Source organism: Manis pentadactyla, chromosome 18, assembly GCF_030020395.1.
Source record: "Manis pentadactyla isolate mManPen7 chromosome 18, mManPen7.hap1, whole genome shotgun sequence".
Lineage (NCBI taxonomy): Eukaryota > Metazoa > Chordata > Mammalia > Pholidota > Manidae > Manis > Manis pentadactyla.
Window position 1 is genome coordinate 13165230 of NC_080036.1, and position 21368 is coordinate 13186597.

Genomic DNA, 21368 nt, shown 5'->3' on the forward strand with positions numbered 1-21368 from the left:
TAAGAATTTTTTTCATAAGCTTTAACTGCTTATTATCAGCTATCACTCTGTTTAAGACACCCTGAGTCTATGCTGATTTTTAATAAGATAAATTTATACCCAGCACCTAGTGAAAAATACGTAATAAGCACTAATTGTCATCCTATTCTTCTTTTGTTCCTTTGATAAATTTGACTTCCTCCCTATACCAGCGGGAATCTGAAATGCTGATAAAACCAAGAAAAGCCTGGCACATGTGGGTTGCTGTTCTTTTAGAAACAGAGGGAGGATTAGAGAAAAATGAGAAATTCTAATCAGGGAGAAAAAGTGAATTCTCTGAGTTCAAGAAAATGACACAGAAGTTTTTAAAATGCCATCACTTCTCTCAGGCAGTTTATTTATTACTGTGTGAATACCAAGTATGTAAAACTAAAGCACTGGGGCCATGAAATAAGATACATGGTGTCCATTACAGAGGAGGATTGGAAAACATGCTTGATTATGTTTGCCATTTACAGCTGATGCCTCACACCTCCCCCTGGCAGGGGAAGGTGGTGGGAGGTGCCCTATCTATTCAGGTGGGTTTGTGGTTACAAAGGAAGTCTGAGCCCCACAAAGACACAAACCACAGCCCTGGCTGAGCTCTCCTGCAGGGCACTGTGCTGGGTCCCTGGGGCGGAATGCAGGTGCAGAATGACGTATGCCCTAGCAGACCTGGCATGCAGCAGGTGTGCAGTCTAAGTCAGCATGTGATGAGTGAATGAACAAAGACCTCTCTGGGGCAGTTCAAAGCCAGGTCCCATCCCAGCTGAGCAGGGGAGGAGCCATGGTGCCACATGCATCAGGGTGCTGCAGGGGCTCCAGGTCATGAGCGGGTGCTGGGCCTTTCCCTGGCCTTGGGGGCTGAGCAGGATGCCCGCCCGGCAGGGAGTCTGCCCTGAGTGGTGCACGTGCACGGGCTCTGCCTAGTGCCCCAGGTGTGACCACCAAGTGGGGCTCTGAGGTGGGGAAGGAAGGGTGGGGGGACCCCTACCCTCAATTACTTGTGTCATCACCTTCCATATAACCCCTGAGGAGCATGTGTTCAGTCTCATCTTGCAGGAGAGGAGGCCAAGCACTGAGGCCCGGTGTTATTACGGACCAAATGTTCCTGCTTCCCAACATTCACATGCTGAAACCTACCCCCCATGTGATGATGTCAGAAGGTGGGGCCTCTGGGAGGTGATTAGGTCTGGAGGGTGGAGCCCTCATGAATAGGATTAGCACCCTGATAAAGGTACCCCAGAGAGTTAGCTTGCTCTCCTTTGGCCATGTGAGGATAGAAGGAGAAGAAGGCAGCCATCTACAACCATCTACAAGCAGAATCTGATCATGCTGGCAGCCTGATCTTGGACTTCCCAGCCTCCAGAACTGAAAGAGATAGATTTCTGTTGCCACCCCATCTACAGCACTTTGGTATAGCAGCCTGAACCGACTAAGACACCGTGATTCGGGAAAGGTGGAGGCCAAAGGGCTGATCCCGGGCCTATTCCATGCCAGACGCAGAATGAAGCACGCAGTTTTCCCAGAGAACTGAAACTTTCTGCATTCAGAAAGCCTAACTTAAAACGCTGAGCATTCTAGATGGAAACTTTCTAAAATGCAGCCGTACTTCTCTAAAAATGGGACCTTTGCTCTGACCACACTGTCACCAGCGACCCATCTCAGGCCCTACAGGCTCTCTATGGCTGCTGGGCTCATGCACCCACCCCAGATGCCAGGCTCCCTGCCCCAGCCCCCACTCCCACACTTGGACCCAAGCCTGCTTTCCCAGTGAGGGGCAGGGTCCTTGTGTCCCTAGATGTGGCACTAATTAGAGCTCAGTAAACATGTGCTGGATGCAGGAATGAATGAAAAGCCACTCACAAATGCAACACAGCTGTAAACAGGATGTGCACTTAGTTCCAATCCTAACTTGTCTCCCGGAGGAGAATGATCCTGGGAGAAAATGCACCCTTCCTTTGGCCCAGGAGCTAAAGAGGAAAACTGATGACTAATCTGTTACTTAGTTTTTTAAAACTAGTTTTGAAACTAATGGCATAAACCAAGTGCAATTTGACAGGACATGAATATTATCTGAGCTAGCAGCATATCATTCATATGATTTAATTACTTAGTAACTCCCAGGGCTTAGCTGGTATCTTCAAGTATTTTTACACAGCACACCATTGGAACTGAGTTGGTTTTCTTTTTTTTTTTAAGCAATTAAGTTGCAGAGATTTGAGGGAGATTGAAATGAACAACACGGAAATGCAGTGCCTCGCCCCAAGAACAGGTTCTCAGAATCACCATAGAGAAAATGAGAAGGGTGTTGTTTTTTTCTGGGTTCAGTGCCTTTGTGTTTGCTATTTTTGGCACTATTCCTGGCACCGAGGCCAGTAGTGACCTGGTCCCTAGGGGCCACCCTGACCACACAACCAGGGAGGGAAGGACATACCCAGCGGGGTCAATCACACCCTCGGCACAAGCAAAGCTGAGAGGGCAGCTCCTGGCCTGCATTTCCCTTGGGATCCAGAATACCAGAGACAGTGGGAAACCTCAGTCATCAGGTGTCACCTTCCCGGATTGAGGTCCCCAGCAGGCATCACCAGCCTGACCTGAACACGGCAGTGTTGGGGATTGGCCTGCTTCGAAAGGCAGACTGGATGTAAGATAGTTCTCATTCTTTTTTTTTCCCTCTCTCCTACCTCCCTGGAGAGATGCTGGTGGCATGACCCTGACTCCGTCTTGTGCTGGGGAGGAGGCACTAATGCCTGGATGTGCTGAGCATGCAGTGACAAGAGAGGGACCCGTGCTTGCCTTGCACAGGAAGATGGGCTTAGCGCCCATCAACAGTGGCAGGCCACTTGCCTGACCTTGTTTCTGCAAAGACCACCTCAGGCACAGCAGCTCTCTGCAAAGTAAATCTCAGGCTAAGCCACTGCAGGAGCTGCTGCAGAAAGGGGCACCCTCTCTGTGACAGTGTATCCCACTCCCCCAAAGTCCAGTGAGTCACAGAAGGTCAGAGCCAGAAGACACCAGGAGATGTTTATCCTCTTCCTGTCTCAACCAGACCCTGAGTCTAACCATGCCTGAGGGTGGACACTGGCCTGTTTCAGGATTTAATTCGGGGCCACCCTCTGGAAGTACCCCTTGTATTGATCACTAAGCATGTGTCCTCTGCAGGGTGCACAGCATCTGGTCATGTGTTGACATGAAAGGTTCCACCTGTGCTCATTCAGCAACCAAACACCTACTGGGCACCTATGAGGACCCATACAGGTGAACAAAGATCAGTGTGAAAGGTGAGCGCAGAGCTGGCGAGTGCTGTGCAAGCAGGAGTGGGAGCCGAGGTGGCAGGCAGGGTGTGGGGAAGATGCATGGCCTGTGCTGTGGTACCCAAGTGACCCCACAGCTTTGTACCTGCCCCCGTGAAATCATTATTATGTACGTAACGAGACTTCCTCTCAGTGCCCACACCCAGGAGGGTTCAGGGTGCCCCACTCCCCTTGCAGCCAGCTTGTCCACACTTGTGCCTTTCCATACCAGCTGTTTGCTGAAAACATGTACGTGTGTATTTCCAGTCCCAGCAGCCCCCGGACCTCAAGGTGCACATCTCCCCGGATCTGCCTTGGGCACTTTCGATTAAACCAGCCCCCACTGAGCTCCTGATCGACTTTCCAGCACCCGCTCTCCCTGCTGTGTTCAAGGTCTAGGAAACCGCAGCCCCATTCTTCTACTGCACAGGCCAAAAGCTCTCTCTCTTCCCTCCCAGTCCACGTCTGACCCGGCAGCAGATCCTCCCAACCCGACTTTTGGAATCTGACCACTTTAAATGCCTCCAAGTCACCTTCACTCATATTGGGACAGCCTCTTAACTGGCCTCCCTGCCTCTGCCCATCCCCACTCCAATCACATGTCAGTCTGTTCTGGCCAAGCTGGCAGAGTGAGACTGTCAACACGAACCTCAGATCATCTCTCTTCTCTGCTGTAAATCCCTCAGTGGCTCCCCACCAATCTCTCAATGTTCCCCAAAGCCTGGCACAAGCCGGTCTTGCAGGATCTTGGGCACAACCAGACACACAGCATTAACACCTGCATGTTGATAATCCTCCCAGAGAAGGCGCTGGCCTAGGGGGTCTGGGTGCCTCCCAGGTGCCTGCCTGCTCCCCACCCATCCCACCCCTGCAGGAGGAGGATGTCTCCATCCAGGTCTGCAAGAGGAGTGGGATCTGGGCAGACTAGAGAAAGGGAAGGGGGTAACCTCAGGCCAGCAAATCCTCTTCCAGCATGTGGACATGCCACAGGGGCCACTGCTTCAGAGACAGCATCTAGCTCAGCTCCATTTCATAGCTGAGGACAATGTCCAGAGGGGGACTCTGGACCACAAAGTTCTTAGAAATGTAAACACTTCCCAGAATCATGATGATGTGCATGCAATTCCCTGCTATAGACGTGGGCTCAGCTGCAGACGGACGAGCTGCATCGTGTGTTTGCACAGCTCCACGGATGCATTCCATCCGTGTGGATGCAGCTGCCAGCCTCACAGAGCCAGCCTCCCACGCAGGCAGCAGTGGGCGCTGGTGTTCTGATGCTGTTTTGTGCCTGGGGAGCAAGGAATGCCTGCCTGTGCACTTAGCATGAGAAGTCAACCCCTTACTTTTAACAGTAGGCCAGTATACTTTGGGGCTTTTAGAAGAATTTAGGAGTTTCTACTTTTACAATACATGGATTTCAAGTGATCTAAAATTTTACATTTTTATATTTCTCGACTTTGTTACAGTATCATTTTTGCACAAGTTATTTGTTATTGTCAAGGTAAAAAAGTGACTATTTTTCTGGGGGCAGGGAAACCTTATAGATGATTTGATGATTTAAGGTCAATTTTCTACATAAGACAAATCAGTGCCCTTTTATTCTCTCTGGGAAAAAAAAAATCCCCCCAAACTGTGTTTCACAGAAAATCAGAAAAGGGCCAGGGCAGGGGAAGGTTCTAGGATGATGAAGCAGACTGTAGGAAACAATAGAACAACGCCCGCAAACCTCCGGGAAGCTCCCCCACAAAAGCGAGATTGGAGTGTGGTCCACGGACGTCACCACGGGTCCGGTAGAGAGCTACGGGAAGGCCACAGAGCCCTTGTGGGCGCCTGCGGAACGAGACATGATGCTCATTCTCATTCTCTTTCCTACTGCAGCTCCGCCACCTAGGTCCACGCCTGGCTCATAGTAGAAGTTCAATAAAGAACCAGTTAAATAAATGATTATTAACCAAATGGAGAGGTATGAAAGGTTGTAAAATTACCAGAGAAACAAATAACCTGAAAGCAAAATCAAGAAAACCATCCCACTTACAACAGCATTAAAAAGAACAAAAATACTTAGGAACAAATCCCACCAAGGAAGTATAAGGTGTATGTACCAAACCTATAGAACAATGCTGAAAAAATTAGAGAATCTAAATAAATGAGAATACACCCTTATTCATGGATCAGAAAATTCAGTACTGCTAATATGGCAATACTCCCCAAACTGACCTACAGATTCCATGAAATCCCTGTCAGAATTCCGACCTTTATTCCAGAGATTGATACAAGCTGATCCTATAATCCATATGGAATTGCAAAGGACCCCAAATAGCCAAAACAATTTTGAAAAGGAAGAACAAAATTGAAGGACTCCTAGTGCCCTATTTCAAAATATATACAAAGCTACAGTAACCAAACCAGGGTGATACTGGCATAGGTAGGGACAGACCTGGGAGTCCAGAAATAAACTCATACATCCATGGACAATCTATGACACAAGGATGCCAAAATCATTTAATAAATGAGGGAAATAATAGTCTTTTTAACCAACAGTCCCAGGACAACTGGATAGCTATGTGCAAAACAATGAATTTAGGCTCTTACCTCACACTCTAAAAAAAAATGAATTCAAAATGGATCAAAGTCCTAAACTAAGAGTTAAAACGGTAAAACCTATAAATTATATTAGAAAAAGAAGAGAACATAAGTTTCAACCTTTGTGACCTTAGATCAGATAATGGCTTCTTAAATATGACACGAAAAGCACAAGCAACAAAAGAAAAAATAAACTGAAATTTCAGCAAAATTAAAAACTTGTGCATATCAAAGGCAGTATTGATTAAGTGAAAGAACCCGCAAAATGGGAGAAAAAAGTTTGCAAACCATGTATCTGATAAGGATCTAGTACCCAGAATACCTAAGGAACTCTTATAACTTAATAATAAAAGGGAAACCACTCAATTTTTAAATGGACAAAAGACTTAAAGAGACATTTCTCCAATGAAGATATAAAAATGGCCATTAAGCACATAAAAAGATTCCCAGCATCACTGGCCATCGGGGAAATGCAAATTAAAGCCACAGGGATATACCACTTCACACCCACTAGGATGGCTATAATTTTTAAAAAATGGAAATAGCAAGTGTTGATGAGAATGCAGAGAAATTAAAACCTTCATATATATGTGCTAGGAATATAAAATGGTCTAGCCACTGTGGAACACAGATGGGTATGGGATTTCCCTTTGGAGTGATGAGAAGGTTCTGGAATTAGGTAGTGGTGATGGTTGCATAACATTGTGAATGTACTAAAAAGCCAGTTAATTATAAATGATGAAGTTCGTATTATGTGAATTTTACCTCCATTCAAAAAAAAAAAAAGAATTACCAGAGACACTGAAATTAAATAAAAATCCATAGTTAACAAAAGGGTCGAAATACAGAAGTGGTCATGAAATTCCTGAGAGCACTGACCTTGTTTCTCTGGGTTGCGGACCTGGGACGGCATGTCTTGGATTTCCAAGGTCCATTCCCCCTCAGCCTTTTCTCCCCAGCAGTGCACGGTCATGAACTCCCAGTTTGTAAACCCTTCGTTGGAATGATCCAGCAATCTGCAATTGGAGACCTGGGGTCAGAACACGGGGGTCCAGAAAGCGGTTGGGGGTGGGGGACCAGTCCAAGAGAGGCTCTGTCTTGCCTCAGAATTCCTCAGGTGACTGTAGGTTCTGCTGAACAGCACCTCAAGGACAGCAGGTGTGAGAACAGGGTCAAGAGGCCTGGCCCCAGCTGATGCAAAGGGGCTGCTGAAAGGGTGACTTGCATTATGACACAGCACTAGACAGCAGGCTCACCTCCACTATCTCACTGGGTCTCCCAGACACTCTGAGAGGCAGGCAGGTCAGTGGTGGTCGCCTCCCTCCCATCCTAATTTACACAGGGAGAGATGCAGGTGTAGTGATTTGCTATACAAGTCAAATTGCCAGGAACCAGCTGGGCTGGAACCACATTCTGACCCCTGTTCGTCTTTCCATCACCAGCAGGTAATTAAGAGGTCTCCAACCCATGCCCTCCATCCCCATGTTCCTTCAGAATGTGCTTGGTCCCTTCCCACCCCAGAGCAATCCTACAGAGCCCAGGACCCCAATGCCTGATTGCAAATAAGCAGACAAAGTCTGGGCCTCAGGATTCTTTTACTTAAGCCCCAAGGGCATCAAAAAGGAAGCCTTTCAAAAACCCTGGTTTGTGGTATGAACGAAACTTGCACGCTTGTCTTAGAGCCAGCTCTGGTGCTGTCCTCCACAACAGAAAGAAGGAAAAACGTACAACTACCCAAACTTGCGGGGAAAGTACTGTCCCATTATCTCCAGGGCTTAACTGGTTGGGAGGCGGCTGGCGAGGAACAGAAGCTCCCTCCGGCCGACCGGCCTCCCCTGGCAGGTCCTGCAGAGCCTCTCTTGGTTCTTCCAGACCTGATGGTCTTTCTTGGGACTCCAGCTCTGGCCGCTTTGCTCATGTTTGGTTTGAGCAGAAACAGGCAGCAGCTCATGAGCACTCTCTTTCCAACACTGAGGGCCCCCCTCAATCTTCTCTCCTTAGAAGAAACTATTCCATGTTGTTATCTTTTCCTCCTCCTTCCCAGTCTGATTTTCCATCTCTACTTTGGAACAACTTTTTTTTTAACAGGTATTTAAGAGGTCTCCAACTCATTCATGCCCTGCATCCCCATGTTCTTTACTGCTCATTAGAAATTCAGATACGTATGTTTTGTGTAACGTAATCCTCAGTTCCCCATTTGGGGGTGCTCTGAACAGCCAATGAATGAAATTGTCTATCACGGGACCATTCTTTGCACAGAGAAGAGTGAGGAGAGGGGGCACCCTGTACTCTCTTCGAAGAAACTGCAAAGGTCAAAGCTGATTTTTACACGATGCCAAACTGAATCCAACGCCCTGGGCAGAGGACAAAGACAAACTGTCTGAAGCACTTAGAATGTCAACTTACTTCCTGGTGAAAAAAATCTGGCAACTTGAAAAGCTGCCGAATTAAGCAAGATGTGAAATAAAGTGGAGGGTAATAGATCCTAAAACACAAACTCATCATATAAACACACGATCTGTGACTTGGGAAAAAACAACTTCCCAAGACTCAGGGGACTGCCCAAGGGCCTCGGGGCACATGTGAAGGGCTTGGCGGCACACATACAGCGACTCCCAGCAAATGGGTAGTAATGAGCCAAAGGAATCCACAGGGCCTGCGCTCTGCCATCCCAGGGGCTCCAGCACTGGGCCTGAGCAGAAGGATGGCTGGGGGAAGGGAAAGAAAACAGAGTGGGCGGGGGTGGGGGGAGGAGCACGGGGGATGCTGGGAGGTTCTCGCATGTCAGGTAGACAGACAGATGTAAGTAAGCAGGACAGGAAGGGCACCCAGGAAGGGCGCTGGGCCAAGCATTTTCCTCTATATCATCACATCAGTTCTTGCAATATTCCTGACTGTGACGGGGATAAAATGACATTCCCAGAGTGAGGAATAGAGAGAAGTGGGGACCCAGCCGGGAAGTGAAGGAGCTGGGCTGTGATGCTGGTGTGAGGTCCTGCAGGTCACTACTACCCTGCTTGCTTGCTGTCCATCGCCTTGACCCCTGAGCTTTACCATGGCTGTTGCCAACCCAAGTCATTTGACACCAGCACCTAGCTCCTGCCTTGAGGTCAGGGGTCACCACCTCAGTTGCCTCCTGGTGTCCGGCCTGGGGGGCCCCAGCAGGGTGACTTCACCAGAGCCCAGAGACACGGAACTTGTGCCTGGCCTCGGTGCTGGTGCCAGGACAGAGACATGGGGCACTGAAGTAGAACCACTCATCTGCCCAGCTACAGCCTAGTCTTTGTGCAGGAAATGAGGATCCATATTGGAGAGCTTCCAGTTTTTAAAGAAATGTTAGAAATTCAGGCATTTAGATGAAATCTCTAAAAGTTATAATAATAATAATAATAATACTATAATAAAAACAACCCTGGTTGCAAAATAGCATTAAGCTGCAGCTTGCCAGCTGGTACTCTCAAACTCCTCACACCCTTGCTTATCTCCTATGAGCAAAGGCAGAGTGTGGCCTCGGCCTACCTTCAGGAGGGAGAGATGCCCGGTGTTGCTCTTGTGCAAGGAGGGTGGAAGCCGGTAGGGGCTGAGGTTGGAGGCCAAGTCTGAAAACCCGTGAAGCCAGGATCTGGTCTCTGCGTTGGTCCCAGCATACCAAGGACAAACCCACTGCCCGCTGCCTGCCGTCCCACCAGCCAGCTGCTGGGGAGTTGGGGGCACAGTACAGCTCCCCACTCCCTCAGACCGAGGTGTGTCTGCCTTACATTGCTGCAGGGCGATCTCTGTCTTATGCAAAGCAGAGGAGGAGTGGAACGGGAGTTAAGAAAGAACGCAGCTCCTGCCTGGTCCTGAATGGAGGCTTACACTCAGCCCCCACTTCTGAGTCCTACAGCCTGGAAACTGAGGAGTCAAATAGGCTCATAGGGCAAGCAGGGAGGGGGGCCGCAGTCCAGCAGGCAGGGCAGTCTCAGGGTGCTTAATGAGAGGGTGGGGGACACAGTTGCCAGTTGTATTTTTCAAGAGAAGCTAGAAATGCTAATCTGTCTCTGAAACCTACTTCCAGCCCCGCAACTTGCCCCAAGCTCCTGGAAGTCCCTTCCCTCCAAGTTTCTGCAAGTCGCATAAATGGCATCAAAGTGCTTCTCCTTGTTGCTAACGACTCATTGTTTTCTGCAAACTGCCTGAAGCTCCAGAACTCAGGCCTGTTTCTCAGTGCTCCAGCGAAACAGGGGCCCTTTGAGGCACGTGGTCCAGAATTCAGCAGCAAGCAGCCTCTGAGCACCCCACACAGGCCCAGCTGTGACTCCCACAGAGCAGGGCCTGTGCCTACGCAGGTCCTAAAGCACAAAACCCCCGACAGGGCAGGACAAGCTTCTGGAAACAAAATAGTGCCCCTCTGATACACGTTCTCACTTAAAATGTCGAATTAATGATAAAAATGATCTTCAATGCACTTCTAAGAGCAATTAACTCATAGCCGGAATTCCATAAATCACTCTGCCACACAGCAGAACCACCACAAACCCTCTGTCGTTACTGCCTAAAAACGAGTTGTCCAGGAGTGTTGGGGCCCGGGTTTCAGGCAGCTCGTTTTCAGGTTTGTGGGGCCTGCATGTCAGTGTCTCCAAGGGGAAGCAGCTAGCGGGACCAACGAGCCTTCATCCCAGGGTGCCTTGCAGGGAGGCTGTGACCTTGGCCTGGACAGGCCCTCATGGTGAGCACCAGATCCCACCCTGGACCAGCCTGGCCTTACCTCTTTGCCAAAAGTTGAGACTTGGTTCCTGAGGGAGAAATCAGGTGGATCTGGAGGTCTCCTCGGCGTGGGTGGGAGATAGAGACTCGAGCCACCACGTGTTCCAGGTAACCCACACGCTGGTCTGAACGGTCGGCGCAGGCGGTGGTCAGGGTGGTGGCCCGCAGCGTCTGCACCACGGGGATGCTCCTGGGAGAGGAGTGAGGAGCTCAGTACTGGGCACCAGAGGCTCTAAGTCTCACACGAGGGCAGTGGATTCAGGCCTTCCCTGTGTGCCAGGGATACGCCAGAAAGAGCTTCCACCGGATGTCTTGCTCTCAGATGCTACTAGTTGAGTTTTATCACATGCCCAGAAGACGTCTGTCATTCTGGAATTTGCTTAGAGAGATTTCTAGAATGGCTTCTTGGGAAGACTCAGCTGACACACCCAGTGATCGGCACCCCCCTTGGTGCCCAGGAGGTGGCTTCTCCCCAAGCAGCGTTCGGCCAGCTCATTTCCTCAACCACCGAGGCTCTGCAAGGCTTTAAAACCCCACTACTTTGTTTCCAAAATCGGCCTTGAAAATATGTCATGATGCTGAATCACAACAGCAAACATTTCCTGAGCTGACTGCATGCTGGGCACTGGACAGTAGGCACCAGTCTGAGCATTTAGAAGCATTAATCTATTTAATCCAGAGAGAGGTCAAGGATCGTGCCCAAGGTCACACAGCTACTGAGAAACAGAGCTGGGGTTTGAGGCTCCAGAGCCCACTGCCTCCACTTCTGTGTCATACTGCCTCACAAGAATGCTTGTGGGGACCCACACTGGTGTCAAGATGCCAGGAAAGAGTTGGAGAAGGAGCCCAGGACAGAACTGGCCCCTGGTGCTAAATGGACGGGTTGAGAATGTAGTGTCTGGACCAGAGTCACAGAGGATGGATAGGAGCTGGCGGCCCCCAACTGTCCCGCATGAAGACTGGGATCCCCTTCCTCTCTCGCCCTCTGATAGGATTGCATGGGGTTCTCTTTATAAGTGCAGGGCAGTTTCACCATAGGGGTTGGAATCAGAAGACAAGCACCGAGTTCCAACCATTCACAAGTCAGTCCCACCAGAATTTTCCAACAACTTCCACAGAGAAAGCAGACACAAAGCCTGCACATGGGAGCTGCTCCCACATCCAGGCTGGGCCACCCCACATATGTTGAGCCACTGTGGCTCACGCCGACGCCTTGTAAACTGAAGACAGGACTTCCCACTGCCCGGCAGCACATTAATAATCCCCCACTGCTAGCCAGTGCTCAGTTTATTAGGAGGAGCACTTTTCCCATTATGCCCCAACTTTCCTCTCAGGAGGGGAGGCTTGAAGTATGGGTTCAACATCTCAGGAATTATATCTCTTGGCTCTACAGGGCCTGAGCCATAAAAAAACAATCAAAACAGTTATAAACAGTGATGTAATTCCCTCGGAGCCTCTGTAAATACTTGAAAACATGATTTGCATGCATCATAAACTGATTTAGAGGTGCTGACTTCTTTCATTGCCTTCTCCTGTATTTTACTGTCTGTGTTTACTGTTCAGCAGACCCCTGCTGGGGCAGATGCAGAACAGAACAGAAAGTTCTAGAGCATTCCAGCCCAGCTGGGCCCACAGACGTCTCCAGGTGAAGTATTCCCTGTCCCCTGCACTAAGAAGGCAAGGTGGGTGAGTTGGAGAGAAGGGACTCACAGTGTGAAGACTCATTAAGTGTGGCTCCCAGGAATAAGCCTCATCTTTCAAACTCCTAACAGGAATTAGGGTCAAGGTGAAACAGAAACAAAAGCCATAGCAAAGTTTAAGACACTGTCTGTGGAGACAGTGAAGGTTCCTATGGCCAGGATTCTCACCTGGCCCTGGTCGGCTTGCTCACACACACGTGGGCAATACATTGTTACTGACTCTAAAGAGCTCCGCCCAGTGCTCTGGGTTGCTGCATGGCTGCAGGGCTGCAGGGCTGCAGGGCTGCACTGCTACAGGAGAGCAGAAGCTGGAGTGGTGGCAGTGAGGACAGAGACTGGGACGGCTGCAGGGGCAGAGAGGCCCAGAGGCAGAGACCATCTTGCTACATGCAGACTTACTCTGAGTTGACGGGATTCTAGTGGCTGACCTGCCATCATGGGAATAAAGTTGGGTATAAACCCTTTTACCCCAAGAATGTTCCATTGCCATTCCTTGGTCTCACTGAATCCGTAGTGAACTTGCCTGGGGCTGAAACCCATTGGCAAGACATTGTCTCAGCCCCACCAATCATTTGCTAATTGGGAGGTGAAGCAATCACTCTGCCCTAGAAAAAGACTTGGTATCCCAGCAAGGAAACCTTAATCCTAACAACAAGGTGTAAGGATTTCCAAGTACAGAAACAGGGTGAAAGAAATTGCAATCAAACCCCACCCTTGCCTGCCTGTGCCCAGCACCCAGCATCAACACCCAGTGAAAAAATATCCAGAGAGTGTTAAATGCCCAGTGAAATAATTAAGTCTCTTGTACTGGACATTTTAACTTCTGCTAAGGGACGTTAGGCACTGGAGGTTAGAAAGGTTGGCTGGTCTAATGCACTGAGGCCATTCTGCTGCTGTCAGCAGGGTGGCTGGCTTGGGGTGGGCAGCACAGAGTTCCTTCAGGAGTTAGGGGCTTAGCTTGATTAGGTTTTCAAAGCTAAGGCATTACCCTCAGTTGAGGGCAAGGAGCCCTCACCCCCAGGGAACAAGGCTAATTATAACAATTAGTTTTTTCATGAAATCTCTAACTGTGTAAGCTCATAGTAACAAGCCGGCAGGCCTCCTCATTTCTGCAAGTTCTAGGGGAAGGTGGGAGCCCAGGACAGCTCCTCAAGGACAGTGAGTTGAGACCTTTCTCATATGCAGTTAGTCTTCACCACGTTTAATGTCTACTGTTCCTGTTGAAATAAATAACCTAATATTCCAAGTCAAGAGGCTTTTGAATTTCCTTTAAAAGAGGAAGGTGGGGAAGGCTTCAAAATGTTTCAGAATGTTAAGCTGAAAATTTCCTGTATTTCAGATAGAAACTCCAAGTAGAAGCGATATCAAAAGCCATCACTTTGTAGGGATTAACTCCAAGGCAGAAGATGAATGAAGAACCATCAGTGGAAAGAAAGAAAAAACAAAAACAAAAACAGAAGTTATTTCCTATCCTACTCTTATTTCAGAGATAACACAAAAAATGCAGGTCAACTGCTACACAATTCATTTTTTAGATTAAACACGTGCAGGGATTATCTTTGTCACATGAACACAGTTCAGCTGTATTTCAATCAAGAAAATGGATTTAGAAAGATCCTAAAGTTCCCAAGATAACTGAAAATGTTCCACCGCTGTTCGAGTCTAAAATTGTTGTCTGTGGGCACAAAGCCATCTTCCTAGGGCCCTAAAGGAACCCAAGGACTTAAATGATCCCACAAGAGAGACCCAGCAATATTTAAGCTTACGGAGGCTGCCCTACTTTGAAAGGTCTCTGCAGACAGAGACTTGTCACTTCCTGTTGAACCACATTTCAGACTTAATTACTAAGACTGAGATGTTCTTCTTTCATCCTAAAGTCCTTGCACAGCTCCCTTCTGTGGGAGCGGAGTGTTAACAGACAGTGGCCTTCATGACAACTGCCTAGGACCTGGTTTTCTCCAATGCATAATACCATCTCGTATCTTGAAAATATGTAGAAAAGGTCACAATTTGCTAAATTCAAGGCACTTGCCAAATCACACCTAGAATCTTATGGCATTGGAATACCATTCAGCAGCAAAGAAATATTTTCAAGTACAGGTCTCCTCTGCTGTCTGAAAGTAGTTCCTATGAAACTTTTCCTGAGCCAAAATGGCATAAAGTGAAGAAGCAATCACCATTAATTTATGTGAAAAATTTTTTAGTGCCCCCAGACCCCCCAAAAAAACCTCTCTTAGGCTTTTCTGATACCTGGGGTCACATCTTGCTAACAGATGCACAAAATAGATCAATATAAAGCACAGACGCTCACAAGACACAGTTCGCAGCTCCGGCAGCTGGACGCCCAGATGCTGAGTGGGGTTCCCAGGGAGGGAGGGCGGTAGGGTCCCTCTCGCTGCTGGGGCTGCCCTCTTCTGCAACAGCTCGCTGAAGAACAAATGCTGAAGGCTATTTTCACTTTTTTCCCTAAAAGTAAAAATCCTCTTTGATTTTCGGATTTCTTTCTGTTTGAAAAAACTGGTACTAACATAGGTCTCTTGTAAAAGTGAAGTGGCATAACCCAAACTTTCAAAATGTTGGCTATACTTGTGAACTACGCGTCAGGGGAAAGGGTAGGGGAAGGTGGGCCCCAGACAGAAACCCTCTACCCCTCCACCACTCCACTCATCCTTCTGCCCTACCTGGAAAATGACAAGTCAGTATTTCTCATTCCCCCCTGGAAGACCTCTCTCCAGCTCAGCCACGGGGCCCACGGAATTTCCAGGGCAATGCCACCTTGCCCAGCTGCAGGGCTGGGCAAGAGCAGGCTAGACTAATTCGTTAGACGAATCTGAGATCATGCTGAATGGGAGACCCACCAGCATCGGAAGGCAGCAATGTCCTTCCCTCTGTCTGGAGGAGAGGAGGTGCCTGCAGGGCCAAGGGCCATCACAATAGCAGGTCAATCACAAGGTCAACCTGGAAACCCCTTCACAGACCTCTTAAAGGGTATTCAGTGGAATGGGAAGAGGTTAACTGGGACAGACTTGTTAAATTAAATGGTAGGAAAGAAACTCAGTCTGCTGCAGAACACAGAGCCATCTGAACGGAGATAGCAAGAAGCCTGAGTCACTTCTTAGATCTATGTTCTAGGAGGAACCTTCTTGACTGGGCAGTCGTTTGAGTTGGGTAAACAGATTCTATGTACTATCTTATTCCTATTAGTTCACATTTAGAGCTTTCCTTAGATGAAATTACTTTTGATTAACAAATCACAGTGCATCATTTAGGCTGGAAATAAAATTTAACTAAAAAAAGAAAAAGAGGTTAACCCAGTACATAAATTTGGACAATGCCATCCATGATTAATCAGGTTGTAAGGTGTTTTAATGTATAATGTTTAAATTTATGCAACTTTCATGATTCACGATTCCATCTTTGCAAATTCACCTACTTGCTAAAATTTATTTGTAACCCCCAAATTAACATTTGAGATGTACTTGCAGTTATTTGTAGATATATGCAGAGCAGCAAAATATTTGGGTCACCAGATACACACATTCCCAGCTGAGTTCTAACAAAACAATGTTGCCTTCTTGTTTCAACTGTAAATAAGCATACAACACTTGTAAAGAAGTATCTTTTTTGTGGTCTAGTTAGTGCCACATTTTTCACATTTTTGATGCTTTTTCTGGTGGCTTCCCTATTTTAAATGGTCCCCGAGCATTAGAGCTGGAATGCCACCTAGTGTCCCTAAGTGCCAGAAGGTCGCAACGGGCCTTACAGAGAAAACAGGTGTTAGATAGGCTTCGTCCAGGTATGAGTTACAGTGCTGCTGGCGAGAGAGTTCAATGTTAATGAATCAGCACTAAATATTAAATAAGGTGTCTTTAAACAAAAACACACATAAAACAAGGTTCTGTATGGATGAAAACTAGACCAGAGGCTCCCAGGAACCCAATCCTGTATTTCCTGTTGTAGTGATGGTTCTGATGAGGAAATATACAGAAAGTTCTCAAATCCCTCCCCTCCTCCGAGTTTGGTAGGAAGCCAGGAAAGCTAAGAAAGTCAAGGAAACAAAGTTTCTGTTAGGCTTCCAGAATATAAAGGAATCACAAAGTGCTTGGGTGCTTGAGATTGAAACAATGTAACAATGTATTCCACTCCTCCCCCCCGCGCCCCCACCAGGACTCAGTGGTTTGGAACAGCTTGTCAATCAGTCATGGAAGCCCACTGGTTTATAATACGGTATCCGGGTAACATTCACAGAAATAGATTAAAATACAACTAGCATCCTGAATACACCTATGGTGACAGAATAGCTCCTACTACAACAGTTTCTGGGTGCTGACTGCCCCCTTAGCTTTGTAGTAAATGTATAAAAGGCTTTGGCCCTGCTGTACTCAGGGCTCAGATCTTTGGAGATCACTCTCCTCTGAGGCCGCCAGTGTGAAATAAACCTCAACCCTCCAAGACCTCCGAGTGCTGCTTGGTTCTTCCATTAGCGAGCCAGTCCAGGTTTCCCAGTTTTCTGCAACAGTTCTGTATTCAAGAATTCACTGCTTGTTTTTGCATTGCTGTGATCATTCACGGCAAGCGGCCTGTGATGTGCTTCACCTGCTGTGGGCGCTGGAGAGGAGGGTCAGACACCCTGACCTCTGTTCTGGGGGCCTCAGACTGTTTTGGGGTGGGGGTGGGTGATGGTGGTAAAGAGACAGCAACATCTAACAGACAGCCCCCGGGGGCAGCGGGACTGTCCCGTCTTCCTCACTCCCAACCCTGCTGCCCCTCTCTCCTGGCGGGCCCCCTGGCCCTCTCCACACTCCCAGGGGCTACTTGTTCTCTCTCAGGAGGGAGACCCAGATGGAGACAAGTTAAATGCGTAAGCCCCACAGTCCCTAGATGTACAACGTCCAGACTAGAAATGCCAGCATATTGCCTGGGGTCCCTATATGACCCTACTTCAAATTAAAGAAAATCCATCGGTCACAGCTTCCTCCTGGTGGGGCTGCTTCTCGTGTCTGTAATGCAGCCCAGATTCTCTCCATTGCAGCCATTTTTGAGCTGTGCTGTTGTTTCAGCTCCTCTTGGCCTCAGCATGATTCAAGGGCAGGTGGAGGAGGCGCTGGACAGAGCAGCCCAGCAGAGGGACACCAACAGGGCCCTGAGCGGTCCCGAGGCACAGTGAGTGCGATGCTACTGTTTGAGCACAGGCAGGATCTGCAGAGAGGTGGCCCGTGGACTCCCCCTGTAATGACCACAGGACTGCCTCCCTGCACTGTGACAGATCCCAGCAGAGGAAGAGCAGATCAGGCCTGAGGGGCAGGAGAGGGCAGAGGGACGTCATTCATTCCTGCCCCTGCACATGACTGTCAACACTCTCTAATGCAGACCCCACATGTCATTCCTGCAGGTATGACACACACGGCCATAGCCTCCTCTAGGAGCCTGTACATAATGCTCAATGAACACAGTTCTCTGACCTTCCTCTCATGGGGGTGGCACTGCCCTTCTACTCAAGAGGAAAGAGTAAGCATATCACATGTGGTACACAGGTATGCATGGGACAGCCAGATAAAGAGGCGCTCTCTCTCTCCCCTTCCTTCTCATTTTCTGCTCTTTTCCATGGCATGCAGCTGAGGCCAAGTCTGGGACACTCAGAGTCCTGGGATTCCACCAGGAGAAGGAGAAGCGAGAATGAGGCCAGGAGAGCAGGCAGCTGGACCAGGAGACACACACGGAGAGGGGGCAGTGAGGAGGAGAGGGACGGGCGGTGTGAGAACCCTTGCTTTTCATTTTTAAGCCAGATGATCCTAGCGACTTGGGCCCCAGCTAGACTGGAACCCTGATGAAGGAAACTGGCCCTCACCACTGGGAGTGCTCGGCAACCCCGGTTCTAAAGACCCTGGAGGCAGGCTGGGGCGCTCTGCCAAGAGATGAAGCCCCAAGGTACACGGAGGCATTGCCTCGTTTGTGTCTCTCTCCCCCTCCCCCCCCCCCCCACCCCGCCTCTCTACCCCACCCCGTCTCTCTCTGGAGGCCCTTATGCCCCTGGGGACAATCGAGTGTGCAGTTCCTCACACATGGTTTGGGACAGCAGGTTAGCTGAATATTCCAGAAAGAGTCTGAAACTGCTAAATGTAAAGATGATTTTTCTTTAGAAACAGAAGTCCGATTCTTCTCCTCTGTTGGAATCTGTATAGTCCTTTCCTTCCTCAAAGGACAGGAACAATGTCATACTGTATGTTATGCCTGGTTCTCTCAACCTGTGCTGTCTAGACTTCGTGTGCTTTCACTTAGAAAACAAAATAAAATAAAAATACAAACAACCCTTCGCCACCTAGGCACCACTCCACCATCTTAAAACTATTTCTGGCAGGAGAAGAATGCTGCATTGAGGAGCTGCCCTGATGGGGAAATCACTGGGAAGGCAGAGCTCAGGCCCGGCCACGGCCGCGGGGAAGACAGCAGCCTCGCTGAGCAGGACCCAGCTCCTCACCCGGAGCTTGAGGATCCACGTTCCAGGTGTTTGCCAGCAAACAAACCGCAAGAAGGCAAAGGCTTCCTTGATTTCAGAGACCTTCCCACTCCTTCCGCACTTAACACTCTAAGGCTCCCCGGAGAAGAGGACACTTTAAAACATCAAGACTGAGACTCGCCCGCTGGCTGACCAGCCTGTCGGGCCTTGGAGGGGTCACCCAGCAGTCAGTCTCCACAACTGGCCGCAGGTTGGGAAGGACATATTTCAAAATATCCATGGCTATTCATCCAACGAAGACTTTCTGAATTCCTCCTGCATGGCCCGCATCAGCGAGAAACACTTCTCTCAATATCTTATAGCCAAAGAGTGTATTGTAAGAGGTAGATGTATTCAAGGAAGAGGCAATCTCAGAGTGATCTGTATTTGTTAGTAAAGCAGGGGTCACTTTTAATCACCCCATCGTTTCTTTTTCCAAACACACCTTTCCAAACGTAGTAGTTACAGCTAGAAAAAAAAGCATTCCCTTCTTTACCAGATATTGAACCCTAGAGAAACATCATTCTCCTTCTTAAACAGTACAGTGGTAATGGGAGAATTCAGAGGAATAATCTGATTTCTTCTCCTAAAGGAGTAGGGCTCTTGCTATCTGGCTTTATAGCTGATTTCTTTCTTAAACAAAAATTTCATTGAACAAATGTAACTGACTTAGAATAACTTCCTACAAAGGGCAATGTGCGGGGAGTCCTAGCCACAGAGGAAAGATGAAGCCAGGGCCCTACAGCGTACTTCTCCAGGCTTGTTAGAAAAATCCCAATGCTATAGCCTTAAGAAGGTTTTTGGCACCCAGATAAAAGTGAAGTGGAGGGTAAGTGCTCTGCACGCTTTGGATAATAAACTCCCTCCTGCGACAGAGAAGGGGCAGAGACTGCCACTGCTGTTCGTGGCTGATGGAGTCACTGCCGGCGGGCTCTCTGGGCAGGTGGGGTCGGGCCAGGCCCATGGCTCCAGCCTCTAGAGGGTGACGACAGGGAGAACCTCACCGCTGTGGCTCATCACATCCACCGTGCAGGGATGACCCCTGGGCTGGTTGGCAAGGCTAGGTATTATGGATGAGAATTGCCAATACGAGGATGCGGGTTCAGGCTATAGGACCAACTCCCTACCACAGAGCAAGCAATCTGCTGCAAAAGGGAAAACAAAACTGACAGCAAAAGCCTCAAAATGGTCAGGGTTAAGGAGCAATTCCTCTCCCAGCTCCACAGTGCATGGGAGGAAATGCTGATGGGTATATACAACACCTACTGCCATGCACATGCACACACATGACCCCCACTGAGGTGTACAGGAAAGCGTGTGTAAACACCTTCCCCCGCCAACACCTTACAGCAGAGTTGGGTCCAAGCTGCTGTGCCTGTAAAGCGGTGTGGGGCCAGAGCTGAGCCTCACCTGGGCCGCTTGTCTGTGGCAGCGACACACACATGCTGCGCGGGTACTGCCGTCCACTTCTTCGCCTCCATGACGAGGGCTTCCGCGTCCACCAGTCCAAATCCATACAGGTGGCTAACTGGAAAGACAGAGCCTTCAGACCCAGCTCCCCTCCCCCCCCCAGGGATGGAGCAAGGCGGGCTCCCTCACTCTGCATAAGGCACCTGGTCCATGCCCACCATGGTTTGGGGACAGACCACTCCAGGGCTGGAAGGGCCCGGGCTGTCTCCTGGGAGGCCCTGCTGCAGGACCAGGCCTTCTGCGGTCTGTTCCAGGATCCCAGCTGCTTTACTCTCTGAACTATACTCCTTCAGGTCAGGAGTGTGGGCTGGGAAGCGTGTCCTATTTTGGTGCAGAGTGACAAAAAGGGTGTCAAGAGGTGGGCCTGTTACTTTATTTTTTTGAGACGAGGACAGGTTTCCCTATGCTAAAAAGACACATCAGCATCTGCGCTCCCTGAATCTGAAATCAGGCAAGAGAAACAAAACCTTAAAGCCCTTGGTTCACATGACCACGATGTATAATAAACCATAAAACAAGGTGGCACTCATCTTTTTTGCCATTTTCTTGCTCTGCTGAATTCCCAGGGTATTCCAGGAAAGTGGCACAGCACGTAAATCATGAGTGCTTGTGAGCTGGCCTTATCCACCGCTTAATTTGGCAAAAGCAGGTTAGTTTCAAAGTTTAAGAGGCAAGGTTGAGAACTAGATACAATCTATTTTCCTATTTAATTAGGCCAAAATTGAAATGTAGGCCAGCTCTTGTTACAGCACACCACTACCCCCAACATTCCTGCAAAACAAAGATGCATTAGACCTAATCAACTGGCCTCCTTATCAAAAGGAATGTGCTTTGGAACTCACAGTAACAATGCTTGACCTATATTTTTCAGATAGTAGTATCAGGCTTGGTGTCAAAATAGTTGGACCTGAGTTTCAGAAATGGAAAAAAAAAAAGTCCTCTCTAACATAGCATGGCTGAATGGAAATCTTTCCCAATTATCTCTGGTAAGAAGCCAGACAAAGATAGCCAGTGGCACAGTTCTGTAATTACCTGCCAGGGAGGCTCCACGTGTCTGTG

At 48.7% G+C, this 21368-nt stretch overlaps 1 protein-coding gene across 2 annotated transcripts in view; it reads right to left on the reverse strand.

Moving 5' to 3' along the window:
* The window catches only part of PCSK6 (proprotein convertase subtilisin/kexin type 6), a 201321-nt gene that overhangs the window by 47154 nt on the left and 132799 nt on the right, over positions 1-21368 (reverse strand). For both annotated transcript variants that reach the window (XM_036878645.2, XM_057494791.1), the window contains exons 11-13: positions 20250-20367; positions 10645-10833; positions 6777-6913 (exon numbers count right to left, since the gene is read on the reverse strand). In XM_036878645.2, coding sequence (XP_036734540.2) covers positions 6777-6913; positions 10645-10833; positions 20250-20367 — 444 coding nt within the window. The remainder of the gene's footprint in view (positions 1-6776; positions 6914-10644; positions 10834-20249; positions 20368-21368) is intronic.